General features: G+C 43.1%; 1 protein-coding gene across 3 annotated transcripts; it reads right to left on the bottom strand.

Moving 5' to 3' along the window:
• Positions 1 to 1,061: 1,061 nt before the first annotated feature.
• NFYB (nuclear transcription factor Y subunit beta) lies at positions 1,062 to 19,388 on the bottom strand. Of its 3 annotated transcripts, none has more exons than XM_056339310.1 (7): positions 19,231 to 19,388; positions 9,732 to 9,825; positions 9,136 to 9,266; positions 7,107 to 7,304; positions 5,001 to 5,082; positions 2,687 to 2,766; positions 1,062 to 2,476 (listed from the first exon to the last, which is right to left on the bottom strand). In XM_056339310.1, exons 2-7 carry the CDS (start codon positions 9,823 to 9,825, stop codon positions 2,444 to 2,446), a joined length of 618 nt encoding a protein of 205 aa, XP_056195285.1. In that variant the 5' UTR covers positions 19,231 to 19,388; the 3' UTR covers positions 1,062 to 2,443. The 3 variants fall into 3 exon arrangements, with proteins under 3 accessions (XP_056195285.1, XP_056195286.1, XP_056195284.1); XM_056339311.1 differs by having other exon boundaries at positions 19,203 to 19,331; XM_056339309.1 differs by lacking the exon at positions 19,231 to 19,388 and adding an exon at positions 17,887 to 18,174.
• Between the last annotated feature and the right edge of the window lie 807 nt (positions 19,389 to 20,195).

Below are 20,195 nucleotides of genomic sequence, written 5' to 3'. Positions count from 1 at the left end.
GATCTTTGAACATCACTGCTATTTCAAGGAGCCTCTCTCCAAGCTCAGCTGTCTGAAGCTCAATTTGTGGTTAAATTCAAACAAAACACTCAGAACCAAAGACTGCAGTTTTGTAGAAGCAGATGGGATACAGCAGGAATGGCTGCTCTTGGTTTGGGTCTAAGCTACTTTTAAACTTTGAGTACTTAGAAACAGAAATGTGAGAACACCTATCAGCTGTTAAACAAAAATAAAGATTCTGCAGTGGTAGTGCTACTCCTAATATAAATTAGGCAAGTATTTCCTCAGATCACATTTGTTTTACCAGCACTACAGGACTCTACAAACTTTATTAGGTGAATGGTTTCAGAGCGAGATCAAAGTGCTGCACTATTACTTCTACATGTGTATCTCCAGGAAGTGAACAAGCAAGGTGGTTGCAGGTTTGTCCCTGGACTTCAGGGGGTGAGGGGGAGAAGAAAAAAAAAAAAAAAAAGACAGACCAAAGCAGCAGGATCTCCCCTTCACTCACATGATGGTGTGTAAACCACAAACTCAAAACACTTTAACCTAAACTCACAGAAGAGATGGCAGACTGAAAACCATAGCTGGTTTCAAGTAAGTGTGACAGACGACCTCAGTTCCCTTCCTGCACATCCAACTGCCAAATCTCCCCTAGCTTCTCCTTAGCTGAGATCACAGCTTTTTCCATTTCAAATCTAGGAACATCAGGAACAGGGTATAACGGCCTGAAATAAATGCAATACAAACAGAAGGGGCTCATGTAGGGATTGTGTTATTCATTTTTTTACATTTAATGAAAAATTCCATTTGTTCAGTCATAGCTGCTGAAGAATGACAGACTACCACAAAATCCAGAACATCCTCCCAGATTGCCACAGAATACACTGGATCGCCTCCAGAGGCTCTGCCAGTGTGACGCTGATTTGTAAGAAACACTGTTCAAACCTGCACATACATAAAAGTTTTTGTTCAGCAAAGAACTGGCTATTTCAGAATTCTGGGATGTCTTGGTTTAACAGTTTAATATCGGGGGGGAAAATAGCTTACTTTTTCTTAACAAAAAAAAAAAAGACAAAACCAGCAAGAAGTTATATGGCACCAGATTCAAGATGTGGTTTGCTTAAGTTAATGACAGGTATGTGGAAAGAGAATTATTATTTTACATTTCAGACCACTGAAAACAGTAAAAATATCAAAGGTCCCAAAATTCAGTCTGAATAAGATATATTACTAAAACCACCACCCCTACCCTAACAGGCTAAGACATTGCATCTAACAAAATTACCCACCCAATTATTAAAGAAACAGCAACGTTACTAAGAACAGCTCACTAAATATACAGAACTACACTACCTAGGTAGAATTTATTGCAAAACCAGGAAAGACTGCAAACTAGAAGTCTGTCTTCCATTTTAGATTTGTATCACTTGTTCGAGTTTCAGTCACACACACACACGCAGCCTGTACACGAAGTTGCTAACACATTTGAGTTCCCACAGTCTCACAAGAAACCTTAAAACATTTCAGTAAAAAGTTAAAATGAGATCTTTTACCACAAGGACTATAAAATCCCGCCCCCCCCCCCCCCCCCCCCAAATTTCTAAGTTTTGGATTCTAAAAAACATACATAAAAAAGAAGAGTTATTTCAGTAGTACAAAGACTACCTTAAATATATCAAAGAAAGTCTAAAGAGAGTTAATGCAACTGGAACAAAAAAAAAAAAAAACCAAACCCGACCTGCATCACACAGTCAGTGCTTTCATCAACACTGCTGATAAGCTCTAAGTCTCTAAATGTAGTAGAGCGTTGGTTGTTTTTCATTTAACTTTTAATTCTGAGGTTACATTAAAAAAAAAAAAACAGTTGTAGCGATTCTTTTGAGCTGCTAGTTTCATGAGGAAAAAGTCCCTTTCAAAATTTCAATAAATATGTTGACATGTAAAGTTAGTTGAGGTTGTCATGCAAGACAAGTTACATAACCAAGACCAACTCAATCTTTATAATAAAGGCAACTTGCATTCAAAAATGAACTTTACCCTTACAATTTTATTCAAAGGGTAAACATGAATTAACCCAGCTGTTTACCTGAATTACAAAAGTAACATGATTCAATATGAAAATAAGAAACTGTCTACAAATCTCTGACAGTAATAAATTGCAATATACAATGCATACAGGAGTTATACAGAGCAACAAACTCTTGTACAAAACAAAAATACTTTAATACCTTTAAAATCCAATTTTTCTTTTTTTTTAAAATCATCATGAAAAAGATTTGAGTCAGAACTCACACCTCAATTAGTCAAGCTTCTGGTAGCTACATTACAGCTATTTAATATACAAAGAGAGAAATCTCTTCACCAGTCATTAAAACTGCCTCTTCGTCAGAGTTGCACAGCTTTTCTGTTTCATGATCCCAGATACAAAGTTTTCTTCAAATCATGAGAACTGAATTTGTTGAACACCAGAGATCTAGAGAAAGAAAATGCAAGCTTACATTCAAATGCACCTTTTCTGAAACCGCACTGCGGCTAGCAGCCTTGAATTGTTACAGTGTTGGAAAGTCATGACAGCCACCACAAAGAACTAAGTAAAATTAATTCTCCTATTTCAGAACAGGGCAGCTGAATTAGCATTTGAATTTTAGCAGCAGAAGGGAGAGCAGGGGATGCAACACAGTACCTGTTGATACGATGTTGTGTAGACCATAACATTCTGCTGTTGGCCATCTGTAGTTATTAAACCTGCTGGCAACTGGTTAGCTGAAAAAGAGCATTTTAAGAAAGTTAGACAGGAACTGCAGGATACAGAGCCTTGTTGGATGTGTCTGTCACCATTAAGTAACATTTAATTGTGGTCTGCTCCAGGACTACGGAGCCATTCCTCTCCTAACAGCTACCATCCTACACTGTGTGTAGACACACTTTTTACCGAGTGGTACAAGTAAACCAGTTTATTCCCATTAGGAAGAAACACTTAGGAAGCAATAGTCACATTAATTTTACATCAGATAAACTAAGAATGCACCTTGTCCTTCCCCTGTACGTATCTGAAGCAGAACATGCAGTGCTGTACACTGGCAAACGGAGTGGAGTTTGCCATCCTGACCACTGAAAAAAGCAATCTCCAGCATTCAATATCCAAACAAACCAAGAATTGTTTGTTTGTCTAGACATAAGGTTAGCTCTTGAGCATACACACACGAGGAACACCACGGAATTGTTGCGCTTCTCTGTAAAACAGGATCCAGCAGGGACTCTAACGTGGAAGCCCTGTGGAAGGCAACAGAGATGAAGAGACAAGCAATGACCAAAAAAAAAAGCACATTGCCAGAGCCTGACATCACACTGGGTGCCTTCAGTGTGCCCTTTGGGGTATGCAAAAGAGCTCTGAATTTCGTAGAGAGAGAAGGCCAATGAACAGAGTAAAAAGTACTTCTGAGATATAGAAAGAAAATAAAAGGAGTGATGCTCTAAGATAAATCTTCACAACACCACGTACATTGAGCTCTGTGACATTTAGAGTAGGTACCTTACAACTGCTACTTAGAAGCAAAGCAGCAAAACTCTGAAATTGCAAGTCACTGCAGCATAACGTTCTCTGCTAGAACCTTTTTGTGGGCAAAGAGGGGAATTCACATGAAACAAGATACTGGATGCAGATACTGTCAGAAGTTTCAGAAATGTTCTCCCTCAACTTCTGAGCTGCAGCTTACATGTTTGACATGCAAGTCAGCATACATACAAAATAAAGCTTTTGGAACAGTTACCACATATTGTCTAGCTTGGAAACTTGACAAATCAGACTCCCAACAGCTGCAATCTAGAAACCACTTAGCAACATACCCAAGATGAGTAAGTTGGGCCTATAATTGTGCTGGAGTCTTACTACTTCTGAACCAACACAGCTACTACATATGAATACGGGTACGAGTTTACTGTTTGCATTGCCTAGTCTTCAATTATAAAACTGAAATAGTCATATAAAAAAAATACAGCTTTCTGTAAGTCCTCTGCAATATTTAGGTTTAGATTCTTAATTTCCAGCCAGTTTTATGAGCTCATCCTCCAGGCTAGAAGACACACAAAGAGTCTGTACTGTTTTATAAAGTCAAAGTCATCACATTGGAAGCAAACTGTGTTTCAGACCTTGAATAGGTCATTTCGGTCCTGAGGCTTTGAATTTTTTCTAGTTCAGTAGTCTACCAGTGATTTTAAACAGAAGATTTATCAGATGCTTGAAAAACTAAATCTTGTCAATAGATACAACTAGAGCTGTGCCTCCTAATTCTTCTGGTATCAGCTTCAAGATTATCAGCCCGTAACATTTAAAAGCCAAGGTGAAGACTACATGCAGGAATCCAGCATCAACAAAACCAACACAGACCCAACAACTGTCAGGCTTTAATTCACAGTATAAGGAAGAAAAACTACAGTGAATGCATACGATGCTCCTTGCTCTACAACTTTTAGTTGCCAATCTGTGTATTCTTTTGAATATAAGAAATACTAAGTGTTTTAGAATTATACAAAGATGATGTTCTTCTCTGGCTCATTTCTCAAAGACGAGCTCCTCAAGTCATCAAGTGGAGTTTATTTTACTTTTTCCTCAACAGTCTTGCAGGTAGAATGAATGTGGCTTAAATATGCAGCTACAGGGGGGTGGGGGGAGAGAAAAAAAGTTTGCACCTTTCATTACAAATCTGTGTTGAAGTGTACAGAAAAATACTGGCAACCAAAGTATGCATTTAACAGCTGACATTAGCTATTACTAGTCATCATTATCACTATATTACTTCATTCTGACTATAAACACTACTGATTGGGAGGGAGCACTGATTATCCTCCAGGTATCTCAAATGAAAATCTTAATGGATCACAGGTGTAACATGTGGCCAGTGCAGGATGTATTCCTCAAGTAATAAATCTGATGTCTAAAGAAAGTGCTGCTCTTAGAAAAGACATAGTAATATAATAAATTAGAAAGTATTACTTACTAAATGCTTCTTCTGTGAGCTCCTCACTTAGACCGTCTCCAGTTGTAACCGTTCCCCCAATTCCCTTTTCTCCTTTCATTGCCTGGAGAGAGAAAAGAAGTGGAGGGGAGAGAAAAGCTGTGTTAAGAGTACAGTTGGCTTGAGATTGTTTCCAGAGCCCAGGAGCTCTAGCCAAGGTTTGGAACTTGCTGAAGAGTCACTGTGCAGCAGCTGGAGTTTGAAATCCAAGACCTGTAAAACTATGGGATTTAAGAACATGCATAGTACAAGAACATACGAATGGCATTTTTCATCTTAGCCATACTCCTCAGAAACTAAAGCTCTGCAAACTAGCATTGTGTAGTTCTAAGAAGGGCTCTTGCCTCCTGCAGAAAAGTTGACGATCCGCAGCAATCCAGAAGAAGCACTTAAGAAGATTCCAAGAAATCACAGAATCTCAGAACTACCAAGAATGTGCAACATTTGCTTACAACCACACACCATACAACTAGGAGTTGACATTTAAAACCAGGATACTGAATTTCTTTTCCCACATCAAGAACTACAGCCAGAAGGCGAATCAGCACAGAAAGCCAAGGCTCCCAGTCATCTGCATGCAGTTTTAAAAGTATGATGTTTGGTGCTTTGTGCTATTACATAAGAACATCTAAGAAAATAATATGGCTATAAAAAGTATTCTCTGCAACTGTTTGATGTAGACTAAATACTAAGGAACAAATCAGAAATATTTCTCTATATGCAGTACCCTGAAGACAGAACTAGCTGGCGTGGAGGTTTAAAACTGGTGAGCAAAACACCTAATTAAAAAAAAAAACAATTAAACCCCAATCCCACTACTCTGCTACAATGCCCATAGCATACGTATCTGCAAAAATGGTCACTTCAGAATTAAAGTAGTGTACACCCACTTCAGACTCCTCCAGAAGTACTGAAACTAGTTAGGCACTACTTGCATTTTTAATTAAAGCACATACAGCACTTTGATGGCATGTGCAACTGCTACACAGAACTGGGAAGATAAAGCACACAGCAATACTTCAGCTTTTGGACTACACCTGTTACTCAGTTATCATGGAAATGACCTTCTGGGAAATGGAAGCTTCAAGTTCTATCAGCAAATTAAGTATCACTAGCAAGTCATACCCTATTAATTAAAAACATCGGTTTACAGAAAAAAAAGTCTGAAGAGCATCTCTATCTACAGCACTGCCAATTTAGACATGCCTACTTCACTCATGCCAGTAAAACCACAGGGCCATACCAACAGAGGGATCCACATTAAAAAAATAAAAATAAAAACTGAGGGTTTTCTTCCAGGATTGTTTTAATCCTGAACAACTTCTTCATTCAGGACTATGAGGAACAGAGGTTACTGGATAAAAATAACCTTTGATTAGTTTGGTTAAATCTGGTATTCTGAGGTAAAAGAACACCAAAGTAAAGAAGCAAGCAAGCATAACTCTTCAGTCTCCAAACAGAGGAGACAGGGGTTTGGGGAGGGCAGACCAGAACAAACCCCCCCCCCCCCCCACACACAAAAACATCAGCACACACCAGCAGAAGCAACTTTGTCAAAAAGTTTGACTTGTACTGTGTATCTAAATTAAACTGAGGGACAGGCTAAAACTCAAAACCCACTAGATTATTAAAAAAACCCTACACTGAAGTAGGTACGTTGGAGTAATGATTTACGTGGAAGCCTGAGAAAAACTTTTTCTTTTGCAGATCTAAAGCCCAGACAAACAATAGGCATTGGGCTAGTTCCTCACGCGATGCGGTCTAGTACAGTTTTATTGATTGAATCCAAAGATCGAATTAAGTATTCTTAACAGGCACCTTTAAAGAACAGAGTGATTTACTACCAGCAATATATTAGAGAATTTATTCAGTTGAAAGCTTTAACTGCTTTGAATCAGCAAGTCTAATCAAAATGCTTGCTTACTCCTTTTTCTCTTGATATCCTCTGGAATGCTTTTAAACATTGCATTAGTCCCTGACAATAGCTGTGAGATACTGTGCAAGTTATCCATTATACCATTACAGTGACAGGGAGCTAAAGACAAACACAACCAGGTTAAGTGAGGAAATACTGAAGTATATACCAACCTCTCTGAATTTTTGGAGGTATAACTTCAAAGGTTCAACATAGCTATCAAACCCCAAGGTAGACATGGCAAAGAGAATATCCTCTCCATTGATGGTCTTTCTTTTCTCTTGGTGACACCTCTCACTGGCTTCTGACGTTATAAAGCTGATGAATTCGCTTACACACTCCTGCACGCATTCTTTTGCATCCTTAGCAATCTAGTAAGGAAAAAGTACCATAAAATGATTAATCAAGATGCAAGAAGATTAAAAAACACCACCACCAACACAATCCCAAAGAGTACGCTACATAAAGGAAACTTCCCAAAACCTGATGACGATATACCCATTTAGACAACACCTGTATGTGAGGGAACCACTCAAAATGTGACAGCTCTGAACACCGCTGCAACATGATTTTAATTTAGTTTTACTATTTCAAGCAGTACAGCCAACTGCCAGGATCTCCTGAAGCCATAACTATGTTCTGTACAAGCTTTTACATATAGATGCCTCTCAGAATTGCTTTACTTTGTTTACATATGCCTTCTCCTTAAACCTGTTTATTACAACGCCATGGTCCACTTCAGTCCTCCTTTTTAATAGGCCCAGCAGGTCCAACCCCACTGCAGTACGCTACCACAAATTTGGCAATGACAAGTATTTCTATTCTGGCCAGATTCAGGGACTAGAATATATGCCTAGCAGCAAGCCTCTCTAATGCTTTAATATTCTGGTATAAATTTTTCAAATGAGATTTCAAATGAAGAAACATATGCCCCTGGCAAAAATAAGTAAATTTGATTATGGTTTTCAGCTAGACAAACCTAATTTACCTAACTTAAAATAACAGCAAGCATTACTCATGATTATTTGGGAAGCTGACAGGAGCCAACTGAAAGATTATTATAATTAAGATTCTTATTCTTCACGTGAGAAGAACCTATTTGTATTTAAAAAGCAATAATGAAGCAGTAACCGTATGTAGAATCTTCACTAGTTCCTCTGATATTTTCAGACACATAGGGTGAGATTTTCAGAAGTACTCATCAGCCAGCAGCTTCCCCTGCAGTTTCTCACAAAAACCTCCCTGATTTTTCAAGACAGCTCAATATCCCATATGCTAGATTTGAGAAAAATCTCATTTTGATCACTAAAAAATTATGACAATATGGACTAGCGAAGAGATTTTCACAGCAAAGATATAAATTTAACACCCAGATCTCCAGAAAGCCCCGAACACTATGAAAGTACAAGCAGACGCAAGTAAATTACATCTTGCTTCTATTTAGAGTGATCTCAAAAAAAAAAAAAAAGGGAAAAAAACCAACCAACTTTAGCTGGAGGAAATGTTACTGGGGCAGGAATTGTACTGGAATACAGTAGAGAAACAGCAACAGGTTTAAGATAAACAGGTAGAATGGTCAATTATACAATCACCAACTCAGCAGAATGGATTAAAGAGTCTATTCTTAGACATAAGAAATAAAATACATCTTTAAATATCTGGCCTTATCTTCCACATGGTGTAAGGCAGACTTCTTAGGTCATTTTGATATTCGGATACATAAAGATTTGGACAATGGAAGACTAACCATTTTTTTCTTTGGTATGAGAACTGTAGTTTTATTTAATCCAAAATGGTTCACTTATTCCAAATTTTATGCACCTTAATAAAAGCAAATTAAGTTTTTTAAGAGAGAATGGCACAGAAAATACTCTTACTGATAGGGGATTGTCACCAAATCTGACCCATTATGACAATTTCAGAGAACATAGCTTAGAAAAGGAAAGCTCTATGAAGAATGCTGTTCTGGAAACCCTTTAATTACAGCAGTAACTAAACACTTAAAAATTTAAGAAAAATGGACTTGGGTCTCAATCACCTCCTGCTCAGATTTTTGGTGGTTTTTTTTTTTTTTCTTTTATAAAATTTTTCTCCAATAAGCCAGGATCATTTGGAAAAATATGTTGTTCTACCAGCTCAAGTTCACTCAGAGGAAGGAATAAAACTCATTAACACACTTTCTTTACCAGACAAGGGTATTACCTTTCCTGTTTGGGGTATGGCATTTTTCATTATCCTTGCAACATTCGCAATTGGAAGATATATATCTTGTTCTCTAAAACTCTCTTTTGAGCCATTTGTATCTTCGTGGTCATTCATGCTGTCCTCTGTGTCTAATGAAATAAAGAAAAGTTAACAGAATTTGTGTGTGATAGACAGCAGGCAATAATTAAGTCAGTTTAAAATCTTACACTGAAGGACGAAGACCTTTGAAAGCACAGTGTATTAACATTGTGGAAATAATCAAAAAAATAGATGCAACACCAAGGTACCTTTATGGTTGTTTGATATCATCTTTATCACATTATGTGCAGAAATGTACATGGCTGTTGAACACCAAGCACTCTTGTCATATCAAAATAGAAACTGTTTCCTAAACACCAATTTTTTTCGTCACCACCTCAAAGGACTGTGTCAACATTGAAAAATCTAACCCCCACCTTCAGAACGCAGAAAAAATGCTTTATACAGTGAAGCATTACAAATACAAACAACTGCAAATTCTTGGCTTGAAAGAAGACAGCAGAGAACTATAAAAGAGGAAGGAAATAAATAGTATTTACTGTAACATTTCTTACCATCATGAGGCTGTATCACATAGTGACTGCCACCAATGTAATCTCCAGCTATTCCTAACTGAGAAGCATCTGTTGTGGAGCTATCACCATCCATCTACAACCAGAAGAAGGAAACCTTTCAGGTATGTTTGTTACACCATTAAGTGCAGCAATGGCTGAAAAGCAGCACTTATCAACTTAAAACTATGAGACCAATTTATACAAAGCATAAATATTTTGTCATTTGAGAACAGTGTCTCTCTGTCATTACTGAGCCTTATTAACAGTGGAAACAGTGAAACTGTTTTGTGAAGCTTCCCCAAAAACTCAGCTGGAGGCACAGGCTGTGCACAGAAAAATCTGTTTCATGCAGCACATTGATAGCAATCTTGCATTATTCCCGTGAGAGTCTGACCAGAACAGGCCAAGGCATCTGTTTCTCTGAACAACCCCCAAAACCTACACCAGCTCACTGCATGTTTTTCCTACAATGATGACACCAGGTGCATCCTTCACTCATCACCCTCCACCCAAACAGCTTTTGTCAAGCCCACTGACAAACTCCTCCTAGCCAGACCTCAGGACCAGCTATGCATCCTCATTCGCCCCGAGGCACCAGTCATTCCTAGGTGCCTTCTGCGTCATGTTTTCTTTTGCTTTCCCTGGTCCTGCGCTGCCTCGGTCCTCCGGGCATCCTTCAGTGCTCCTTTCACAATGTTCTGACGTGGTGGCCCACAAGAAACCTTCTCCCTGAGGCTTTAGACAGTCACAGTTTAATAAGTAATTTGACTGCCAGGGGAAAGAGGGAAGCCAAGAGAGCCAGCACTTCCCTCCCTGGCCAGGGACCTTTGTCCCAGGAGGCACTGACCACATTTCAGCTGGAAGAGTTTGGGACAAGCCTGCCTTCCCCGCTTCAAACAGGGCAAAGCTACTGTGATCATCAGCAGCCATTTTGCTGGTAAGTCTTAACATCTGCTAAGACATCCACTTGGTGAACAAGTAAATAGGTCTCACAGTGCTGCTCCAAACAGAGGCTGCTCAGCAGCCTGCTGCCTCTGCTCCGAGACACTGCACGTGTTACACTTCCTTCTGTGGAGATGGAAGAGGTGAAGATGCCTCCTACGCCCCTTAGAAGTCTGCACCTTTTATGTGAGGACTTGCCACAACAGCAATCCATCACTGCCCTTTGCATCCACACTTTGCCATCATACACAACATGCAGATTCACGTCCATTCTTGCAACAGCAAATGCTTCAGGCCACGTAACCTGTTGCCATATTGCATTTTTACTTTTTCAGGAATAACTGATTGCCTTAAACACTATCAGCAGGTGCTCAGCAGAAAGCTTAGACCTATTAGAAAAATCACGGCAAACAACAGTTACGCTTTCAAGGGGGCCACTTTAGCAGTGCCAAACTTAAGTCTGAATTCAAGTCTCTAGCTTTTTAAAACTTTTGGACAATCTTGACTTTTTTCCAGTTGCAGGTGCCTTGAAAATTAGTATGTTAAAAAAACTCTTGCAAAACATTTAGTTGCCGTGCTTTTTCTCATTTAAGATGTTATTTTTGCAGTTATGTGCTTTAATAATGCTCCTTTTAGAGAGAGGAAACCATGAAAATTAGGGAGGAAGAAGGGGTTCCCACCGCATTAGATGCACAGCACCAGGTTCACCTTTGCCCTGAATTTTCTCGGCTATGTTTAACATCAAACAACACTGTTAGCATTTGCTTATCTACCTGTTCACTAGAAAACCAGGTCTTCCATTCTCATTCTACACTTCACAGTTTCTTCGCTGGACTAGCACTACCCATCCTGCCCAAGTTGTTTCTGATGAGAGCAGCTGACCTTACTGACAAGCTACACAGAATCCTGTGGGAGGCAGAACCCAGCTCATTCACTCACTGACCTGCACCAGCTGTGTGGGTACCCTGGTGTCTTTGGAAAACCACCTCTACCCCAAAAGGGTCATGTGGTCATTGTGGGTGAGACCACGCTCCTCACTTCTTCCCAGAACCATTAACCTGAAAAGGGAGAGGGCGGGAGAAGCAATCTTGTACTATTTTTATACATGCCCAGAAATAAGAGCCGTTTAACCTCTCTCTAACCTGCACTTTGCCTGTGGCCACAGGGCTGGGTTTTACTTTCCAGCCTCTGGGCAACATCTGGTGCTACACTTGGCCACAGACGCACAAAAAACATGAGCACTGCTCACATGCCAGGCAATACTACAACAGCTGGATGTAGCCTTAGGAGCTGTCTAAGAGGAAAAAAAAAAGTCCAAAACAACTCTTCCACCTCTTCATCATACAGAGTATTACACACATACACACTCTGGGGTTTTCTTTAAACACTTCTGATCCCTTTTGATGGGCTTCTGTAGAACAGTTTCACTTCTTACACAGAAGCTCTGTTCAAATGAAGGGTAGCGTTTTAGGCATTACTCTTCCATGTGCCAACTTTCACATAGATTTGCTTTGTATGCATAAGGCATCCTCTTTATTGGCAGATTTGATTATGCTTTTCAATTTTCCAAAGGGTCTGCAGTTTGCTTACTAGCTTACTGTAATGGCAATGCAGGGATATCGCAATCCTGCACGTCAAGTTGACCAAAAGTGACATCACCCATCATTAAGAGCTGTGTCTCTTTCCCTTCTGCAATTTGAAGCAATTAACATTCTGCAGTCTGGTAAATCACAGAAGCTACCTCCAAAATTAAGTTAGTTTTCTGGCAGTGTTGTTCTCAAGTTTCAGCTCTCCAATCCCTGCCAGAATTTAACTCAGAATTAGGGTCTCCGCGCACTTTAAGCATTAAGTTTACTCAGCCCCAGTACTATTTTAAATGCCTTGATGCTTCTTCCCCTCTCCTTTTTCAGTCTTCCGTGAAACAGATCTTCTAAAATGCTTCCTTCCTCCAGGATTGCAATATTCCTCAAATTTCTACAGTAACATGATAATTCACTGGTTGCTGTTTACCCATCCTGCAGGCTACCCCATCTGAATGTTTATTGCCAAGACCCAACAATATTCTGTAAAAAAATACCTCCTTTTTATTCACCTAGCTCACCTTCAAAAGACAATTCCTGCCTGAATCTTTTAAACCTCCGCTGCGTCTGTATGCAGTTTTGGCCATATTAGACTAATGCGTCCTCAAGGTACTGTCTTTATTTTTATTTTTTCTGTGTGCACATTTCCATTATCTACTTACAGTATGTATTATCTCACAATTAGTGAGAATGAGCGGAAGCTTATCAACATTATGAATCTAAAATAGCAATTAGCAAAATTGACAGGAAAAGGCTTGCAAAAGAAAAAGGCAGTTCTGTCTCAGATAAAGAAAACGGGCACTGACAGCTTAACATCAACTAACATGACTTCTGTGGGTATTACTTTAAGGAAGACTTGTAGCTGCCAGGCCAACCTTGGGACAGGGAATTACAGAGAGAGTAACACCCTTCTGCGTAACGCTTAGCATAACCAGGTCCTAATCCAGGATCACAGGATAATTCAGGTTGCAAGGGGCCTCAGAAGGACTGTAGCCCAACCCCTGCTCAAGGACAGGTCGACTCCAAGCATGGAGCAGGGCTCTCAGGGCTTCATCCCACCACATCCTGAAGACCTCCATGGACAGAGCCTGCCCAGCGAGCCTCGCCCACAGCTTGGCTGGCCTCATGGTGAGAAAAGGAATGGTATCTCTACACACTGCTTCAGTCCAATTAAGTGTGGTGGAAGGACTTCAGTCACACTGCTATTTAATTCAAACTACATCTAGGCACCTGAATACAGAAACAGTAATTAATACACCATCTAGTATTTTTTTTGAACCCAATGCATGACACTAACACGACCCTGCTGAAAAACGTGCTCACTGTTATCTTAGTCATCTCATAATCAACCACATTACAATTTTTATTTCAGATGTTCCAAATTCAAGTCAATCACTACATATCTGTTTGTCAGCTCGGCACAAGGCCTGTAATACATAAAAAACACATTGCTCAGAAAATGAGAAAACACTGCTCTCAATATGCTGTTGCTAATTAATCCCCCCTTAAACCCCACCCCCCCACCCCCAACCAAACAACACCAAAAAACCTACCAAACCCACAAAACTAAACTGTGTCCCCGATGTGACTAAAAAGGCAGCCGTCCAATGTGGCATAGAAACAACACCCTGCCTACAGTAACTGCAGCCACTGGAAACCAAAGGGACAACAGCTCTCACACTGGCACATGACGCAGAAATAGCTGCTTCTCTAGATGAAAGTAGATGCTAATCTTTATGAACAGGCAAAATCCTGGGAGATCTAACACTAAAAGTTTCAGACAGGCAAAAACACAGATTTTGCTTTAGCCCCTGGAGCCGTTACAACTTTCTTTAAAGAAAAGTACCTATTCACAGGTTATATATCCCACTTGCACGGCAGTTTTCAGCATGCAGACATGGCAATGTCTTTTAATACAGGACAGCATCTCCTACACCTGTGCAACCACTGAATCACACAAGGGAGTAGGGCTTGCAACACGTTGGTCTTGTAGCACCTAGTGCATGCATCTGCAAGAAGCACTTATTGCATGTTGTACATTCCTCTTAGCCTTCAGTGCTAGGAAAACACTGAAGCCCCTTTATGCGTACCTATACTGACTGAATCAAGACTTGTAAGCTAAGCATATCAGACGTGAAAACGTGTGTCTCTGAAGTGACCATGCCACCATCTGATTTTTACTAACAAGGGAGAGAAACCGAACAATACAAAACACTCAACCCAAATACTCAGTGATACACTGCAAAAAGCAACCAAATACAGAGCAGCAGCAGAAAGTTTTCTGGTGGTGGTGTTTTTTGGAGGTTTTGGGGTTTTTAAAATTTCTAATGAAAAAGAATATTACTAGGAATATACAAATTAATGGATCCAGGGAAATTAACCTGAGAAATATGTCAGAAGAGAAACATTTTGTATCAAGGGCAAAGAAAATTCAGTGATAAGATGGAAGTGAATGAACATACAGGTTTACACTGACATGTGGTAGAAAAATTTTCCAGAGGCTTAAAAAAACATGCTCCATCAGCTGCCCACAACTCAAACTGTTTCTAGAATACATCGAAACTGAATTAATAAAACCTCAGTATCTCAAAGTATATCTTGCATCCTGTTTAATCATAAAAGCTCTCTTAGAAGAGCAGTACCAGTGGCTCAGTTAAACAACAGCTGAAGAATGCAAGCCCAGACCGGTTAGCACTAAGAGGAAGGGTTTAAAACTTTGATCAGTATAGAAGGCAAAAATAGAATCAAAGAAAGAAGATTTTTGTCTTCAGAATGGGGAAGTTACCTGGCAATGACTTGCCAAACTGGTCTGCTTAGGGACATGGTTCAGTGGTGGACTCGTCAGTGCTAGGTTAACAGTTGGACTCGAACTTAAAGGTCTTTTCCAACCTAAAGGATTCTATAATCCCTAAGGGGAAAAGAAAGATCTCTTCCAATTCACATGGTCACCCTGTTTCCCAAAAATTATTGCCCTACAGGAGGGACAGCAAAAAACAATATGCAATGAACTGAGGCACTTCATACACTTTCTACACAGCTGTCCCTGCCACAGAAGCAGGGCAGAAATGGTAACTAAAGCTGTAGGTAGTAACCACATCAGTCCTTGCAGATTAATTTTGACACCACACCTTGTCACAAGAGATGTAAAACTAAAGTAGTAATGTAACAGCAGAGACAATGAAGATCTGAGATTTCTGCACCTTCACTTGCTGCTCCAAAACAAAAATACAGAATTTTTAATTGAAACTACAATTTTAACTTTGTTTTTCAGTGACTTCTGGAGAACCTCATTTCTCATTGAATTCTCACCCGGCAGCAAAGCAGTGTCTCCTGCAGCAAGAAACACTAACTGGTAAATACATTCATGGGACATTGTTCCAGCAGATCCACAAAAATGTGAAGTTTATGCCTAGAACACAAACAGATGCTGCTCGCTCCCTCTCTCTCCATCTCAGGCTCCTCTAATCTCTCACATTCAGAGTTTTCCCCCACAGCAAAACTACATTAGGAGAAACAGACAGATGCTGAGAGGACCTAACAGTGTCACTGAAGCCTGTGAGCTCCTAGGCTGCACCAGGCTCCTTCCCCTGGACCATGCGGAGGAAACCTTTCTTTCCCTTGTGAAATCCAAATATTTTCACCTTCCACCGTTGTTCATCTTATAAGTCCTGGTATCATGGATCCAGCTGTGCTAAAGCATGTGGTGGCTCCTTACCAGGCTGGCTAACTGTTCACAAGCATGGTTAGCTGCAATATGTATGGGTGGACTAACAATGCATATATTTTTACATCAAGTAGGAGTGGATCAGTGATATGAAGCAAGCAGGAGAAACTGAGTTTCCACGCCTTCTCTTTTTTGGCAGTAAAAGAGAGAAGCTGGAGAGAAAAAAAACTTAAGATGAATGGAGGAATGGAGGCAGTTTTGTTGCTTTTGCGAAGCTGGAAGAGGACAGCAGTGCTGAAGAGACTGTACCAGCACCTCCTTCCTCCTGCAACACTGATTGAAAGCCCCATTATTACCTTTCCATATTAAGGTTTTGATGCTTTTCTCACAGTTTTTCATGAAAAACTAAGCTCATCTGTTTATGAAAGTAGAAATCCATAAATCCTGCCTTCTCCTTTTTTAAGTTTGATAACATTTTTAAGTTTCCCTTCATTGCAGTAGCACATCAAGTGTGCCGAGAAACTTACTAGTCTCAAGCAGTAAGGCAAGTAAGAATTTTGCAAAACTAGCTCAGACCAGGCCAGTATTTTCAGTCAAAGTTATCAGATTTGCTGACACTTCCTTTTCTTCTGCCAATGTTACTTACCCATGTTGTTTCATATGCATATAAAGTCATGTTTTGCATTTTACAAGCACCTCGCCACTAAAATACCAATTTCCAAATACCATGCTTCTCTAAAGTATTACTGCAAAACTCAGTACTGAATAGTCAAATTTCTTTCTAAGCAAAACTTTAAGTAAGGGTGAAGTGACATTAGAGATCTGCATTTGAAAGTACTAAAGGAAGAGCCTTGCAAGCATTTTTTAAATGTTGACAAAACAAGATCATTAACTTGAAAAGTTTCATAGTATTTCATGTGTGCTATCTTCACAGTATCTTGAACAATCTTTTTCACTCAATTTCTGTAACTGCCTCCCTTCATGTAATTACCACAAGTAAGAGGTTATCTATTAATAAAGTCTGAACTGCTGTAGCTGCCACGTATTAGTCTGAAGAGTAATATCCAGCATTCTTGACTTCTTTCAAATGTAATTTCATAACTGTAATGCTGGCAGCCAAGACCATATATAATCACCCACCCAATGCAGAGCACAAGACACAGACCTCAAATAATGATTCAGATTAAGCCATCTTAGGTCTCAGAATTACAAATGGATCCTCCCTTAATGTTAGAACTGTCATAAGCCACAGGCCACATAAGTGAAGAAAAACAGAAAGTAATCACTAAGCTTATTATTTGGGAACACTATGCTAATGAATATGCATAAACACAATTTCTGCATTCCTGAAAGACAATTACAGCCAAACTACGAATAGTGTCCAAAGCAGCTACTTCCATTTTGCTTTTTGCTGTTTTATTGGAGTTTCTTTTGAGAAAGGTGCAATTATTTTTTTGTCAGTAACCTCTATCAACAAGATACACAAAGGTTATTACATATAAGATAGCTCATTCAAAGGCCAAAATCCAGATTTCTACATCACTCACTGCCTATAAATATTCAGGTCATTGTCATCCGTTATTTTGCCCTCCCAAAACCAATCCTAGCACACTAGGCAGCTTTTAAGTGACAGTTCTTTGCAGAACAAGGTATTTTCACTCAAGCCTTGAAGCAACTGGTAAAGCTAGGTGACTGATTTTCTATTGCCACAGTATTGCAGCAGCACCTAGGAATATTTCTTTAACCAGTGTACCTCAATAGCTGTGGGAACATTACTAGAAGACTTTTTTTATTATTTTCCCATATGACTGCCTGTGAATAGCCTACACAATACTCCTTGAGAATCACCAGGTACCCAGTCTGTGGATGGAGTGGCACCTGGCACACACAGGTATGCCCAAGAACACTTGCTGAACGAACAACAGTTGCGTAGACATGGCAGAACAGTGGAGTCCCACCTCCCTCCTACCTGCCAAGCGTTACAGGATAAGCCGTGGATGCTGCCCGGCTGTGCCAGCCGATCGATCTCACTTCCTGATGCCATGCCCTTCAGCGATGCTGTTGCGCGGGGACAACGGGGTCGGGGACACACACACCTTCCTACTCACACAAACAGCCTCGAAGTCTTCCCTGCGCCTAGCTCGCATCTGTGCGATACATCCCTCACCCATCACCATCCCTTATTTTCAAGACGTGTCCCCAGTTGTTCAGCAACTTTATTGTCAGGCACTCGGCTGTGATTTCTGCGCTGAACCTGCGGGGGGAGGCCGCACTCCGCCCGCTGCCCCCCCTGCAGTCACCCCCTCCCCGAAGCGCCGTGCCCGGCCGGGGCTGCCCGGCCCGGTCACGCGGGTACTCTCACCACATCCCGGGGCCTCGCCTATACTCCCTATCCCTGCACAACACCGCCAGACCTTGGAGGGAATTTCGGCCTCAGCAGCAGCGGTGGCGGCCGGCGGGCCGGGGCCACTCTCGCCCCGCTGCCCCGCTCCCGGCCGTGGGCGTGGTGCAGGCCGGCCAGCAGCGCGGCGTGCCCCCCGCTCCCGCGGCGAGGGGAGGGCGCTCGGTGGGCCGCGGCGCTGGCCGGTCAAAAACAAAAGAGCGCGGAGCCCCCTCCGCCCCCGCACAGCGAGGCGCGGCCGCCACAAAGCCGCCCGCCCGCCACGCCGCCGCCGGGAAGAGGGGCCCTGGGGCAGACCGAGCGCGACCGGGCGGGGAATCGCTGCCGAGGGGTGGCGGCGGGCACCAGGCCGGCCCCGCGGGAGGCCCCGCGCCCCGCCAGTGCCGCGCCGCGACCTCAAGGGGCGGCCGGGCGCCCCCCCCTGCCCGCGCCCCGGCCGCCGCAGCCCGGCCCGCGGCGGACACGGCCGCGGGGCAGCCGCGCTCCCGTCTCCGCCTCCTACACCCCGCCGGCCTCCCCCGCCTAGGCCACAAAATGGAGCCGGAGCGGGGGGGGTGGGGGGGGGGGGAAGGGGGAGCACGTCCTCGCGCCCGGCCCCGAGGGGAGAAGGCGACACCGGCGCGGGCGGACGCCCCGCCACCCCTGCCAAGACCCCCGCCACCGCCTCCCCGCCCGCGCCGCCGCCTCCCCCCGCCCGCCCGCTCCGCTCCCCCGGCCGTGCGGCCCCCGCGCCTCCGGTCGCACAAAGAGGCGAGCGGCCGGTGGCGGGGCCCGGGGGCTGCCGCCCCCCACTTCCTGGTCCCCGCGGCGGCGGCGCGGCGGCAGCGCCGGGGCCCGGGGAGGGAGACGGACATTTCATTCGAGCCTGCAGTGGAACCGGTTACCAATCATTGGCCGGAGCCAGGCACAAACCTCCAGTGCGGCCCTGGTTGGCTCCCTCCGCAAATCGGCTGTTTGGTTGGACAGAAAATGGCTGCGAAGGAACCAGTCCCAGCGCGGAGCCCCGCTTCCCGCAGCCGGGCTGCCCTCCCTCCGCGCCGCCTCCCCGCCACGCGCGCCGGCTCTTCCCCTCAGCGCGCTGCCTCCCGCCGCCGGCCCGCCCGGCCCTGCCCGCCTCTTTTATGCGGACGGAGGCGCCCGGCCCGGGGGCGCCAGGCCCGCCCCCGCCCCGCGCCGAGGGGCCCCTTGGCCGGGCTGAGGTAAAGCCGCCTGTGGGCTGCACCTGCTGGCTCCCGGCCTGAGGGAGGGCTGACCCCCGCGAAAGCGATCTCTCTCCCGTGGGGTGCAGGGCGGTTGGTGGTGTTTGTGCGGTGGGGTCGCTGACAGGCGCAGTTTTTCCTCGGGGCTGCGGTGAAGGAAACCCTGGGAGGTGGGGAACGGCGGAGAAAGTGGCCTACCGGGCAGTGACCTGTTGCCCTTGTCCCCGTCCTGTCCCCTGATCGCTCAGGCGGCAGGGGTCTGCGGTCAGTGGGGCAGGTACCGGTTTTATAGTGTCAAGAGGTTCCTCAGCTCTACCCAAACCTGCCTTACACCTGCATAGAGGTTCATCGGCTGAGAGGAAAACACCACCCCCACCAGCCCCGGTGAATTCCTAGGTCTCACCTAGACTGAGAAACAACAGGCTGATGTTTGTCATCGAGAAGGTCAATGAAGAAGGAGGATGGCCCGTGGGACCTAGGTCCCAAACCGTTTGTTGGAACAACGCCTTGTGTGAGAGGACCTGTGGTTCTGTGTTGCCCCTTCCCTCTACAGAAATAAAATAGAACAGCAAACCTGAGAGGATTGTTTCCTGCTGGTGACACAGGGCCTAAAGAGCACATTTTCCTTTCACTTTTAGACTCTTCTGAAGAAATACGGGTCGCTGGGTGAGGATGATA

This window comes from Falco biarmicus, chromosome 5, assembly GCF_023638135.1.
Source record: "Falco biarmicus isolate bFalBia1 chromosome 5, bFalBia1.pri, whole genome shotgun sequence".
Lineage (NCBI taxonomy): Eukaryota > Metazoa > Chordata > Aves > Falconiformes > Falconidae > Falco > Falco biarmicus.
The sequence above is the reverse complement of the archived record's forward strand: the minus strand, read 5'-3'. Positions and strand labels throughout refer to the sequence as shown.